Source organism: Amphimedon queenslandica, unplaced genomic scaffold (genome assembly GCF_000090795.2).
Source record: "Amphimedon queenslandica unplaced genomic scaffold, v1.1 AMPQUscaffold_3742_Cont24268, whole genome shotgun sequence".
NCBI classification, from domain to species: Eukaryota; Metazoa; Porifera; class Demospongiae; order Haplosclerida; family Niphatidae; genus Amphimedon; species Amphimedon queenslandica.
Window position 1 is genome coordinate 1 of NW_003555935.1, and position 1,440 is coordinate 1,440.

Genomic DNA, 1,440 nt, shown 5'->3' on the forward strand with positions numbered 1-1,440 from the left:
CTCACAGTCTATTCAATGTGCAATTGAGCATCAAAAGATCAAATCTCCCCCACATTTTGACTCAATGTTGAGCTAGTGTCATATAGTGAAACATGCTTCACACACATGCAGTAAAATATGAACTTGAACATATTATTTATATCGCATATTATACTTATAAGACAACTTGACTTGGTGCAGTATTGTACTTACCTCCTAGTGGTATACTACTCCTCATTCCAGATGCAGGGTGAGTCATATCACCTGATACATCATGGAACAAATAGTTAGCTTGCTTTACGTCTGCCCAGGCCAAATACGGACCTGACACATTCTGTGCCTCCAAGTAATGGCAAGGAATCTGTTGCCATACGTAATGATCAGTACTCTTAACAATACCATAATTCTTGAAGGTTAGGTTTCCTAGAAGGTTGACCAAGGATTCATCTTGGCTGTAAAACTTCAGTGGTGCAGCATGATGAGGAAACACAGCCTGACTATTAATATTTTCCCCTTCACTGGAATTATAGTAGTTGTAAATCAGTGTTTGCTGCCGGGGCCAGAACCAAATACACAGAAGAAGGAATGCGAGAGCAAGTGAAATAAGGATGGCCTTCACTGAACTATGATAAAGAAATTGAGATATAAAAATCTTTTAGGAAATTTTTGGAAAGGTCTATCTACCCTCCCAGCCAGACAAATCTGGCTATGACACGAGTCAGTGTTTGATACACGTGGCATAGATCTACCTCATGGAGAATGGCGTCCTGGAATCTTCATATTTGGAGTCCTTTTTCATGGTAAGGCGACCACTATATCGACCAGGTCCATTATCGACTGATATGAGCATTCATCTGACCACAATATCTAAATAGATTCATTAGTCCAATTAAAAATTGGCACACCCAAACTAGATCCAGTTACAGAAATTTCTACTTTACTTGCTTACACTCAAGCAGCATGAATCATAAATAGGCAAAAATATTAAAGACACAGCCTCCATTATGTCAACGGAAAGAAGACAAGTATAGAGAAGAAAACAGAATAATATAAAAAATTTGAGAACTCAAGTTTTTATTGTACTAAAAGACTGGCATATAAAAAACAATATATATATAGCTGGTTGAAACAATGTTGTGCCAAAAAAGCACAACAGTAAAATATGAAACAGTGCAGCATATTTATCAGCTTGTATACTATAGGTTCAATTAACTGTATAGGAGCAGTTCCATGATGTGGCCTGTTGTGTTACAACGTTGATGGAACTATCAGGATGAACACAATCAGCTACTGAGAGATGTGATAGCTCCAGGGAACCAAAGTGCAGGACGAGTGAATAAGACACCCTTGAATCAGTGCCCACCTGGTATCGGCTGTTTTGGAGATAGCCCCAGACTCCAGGTAGCAGTACAGGTAATACAAATTGAGGGTCAGTGAGAGGGTCAAGTTTTGGGTCAAATG

At 38.9% G+C, this 1,440-nt stretch overlaps 1 protein-coding gene across 1 annotated transcript; it reads right to left on the minus strand.

Moving 5' to 3' along the window:
- Positions 1-192: 192 nt before the first annotated feature.
- Positions 193-829, minus strand: LOC109592849 (uncharacterized; the record flags this gene model as incomplete). The annotated part of the gene is made up of 2 exons (XM_020008190.1): positions 729-829; positions 193-602 (listed from the first exon to the last, which is right to left on the minus strand). Coding segments are annotated over exons 1-2 (511 nt in total), but the record flags the coding sequence as incomplete, so codon positions are not given.
- Positions 830-1,440: the final 611 nt, after the last annotated feature.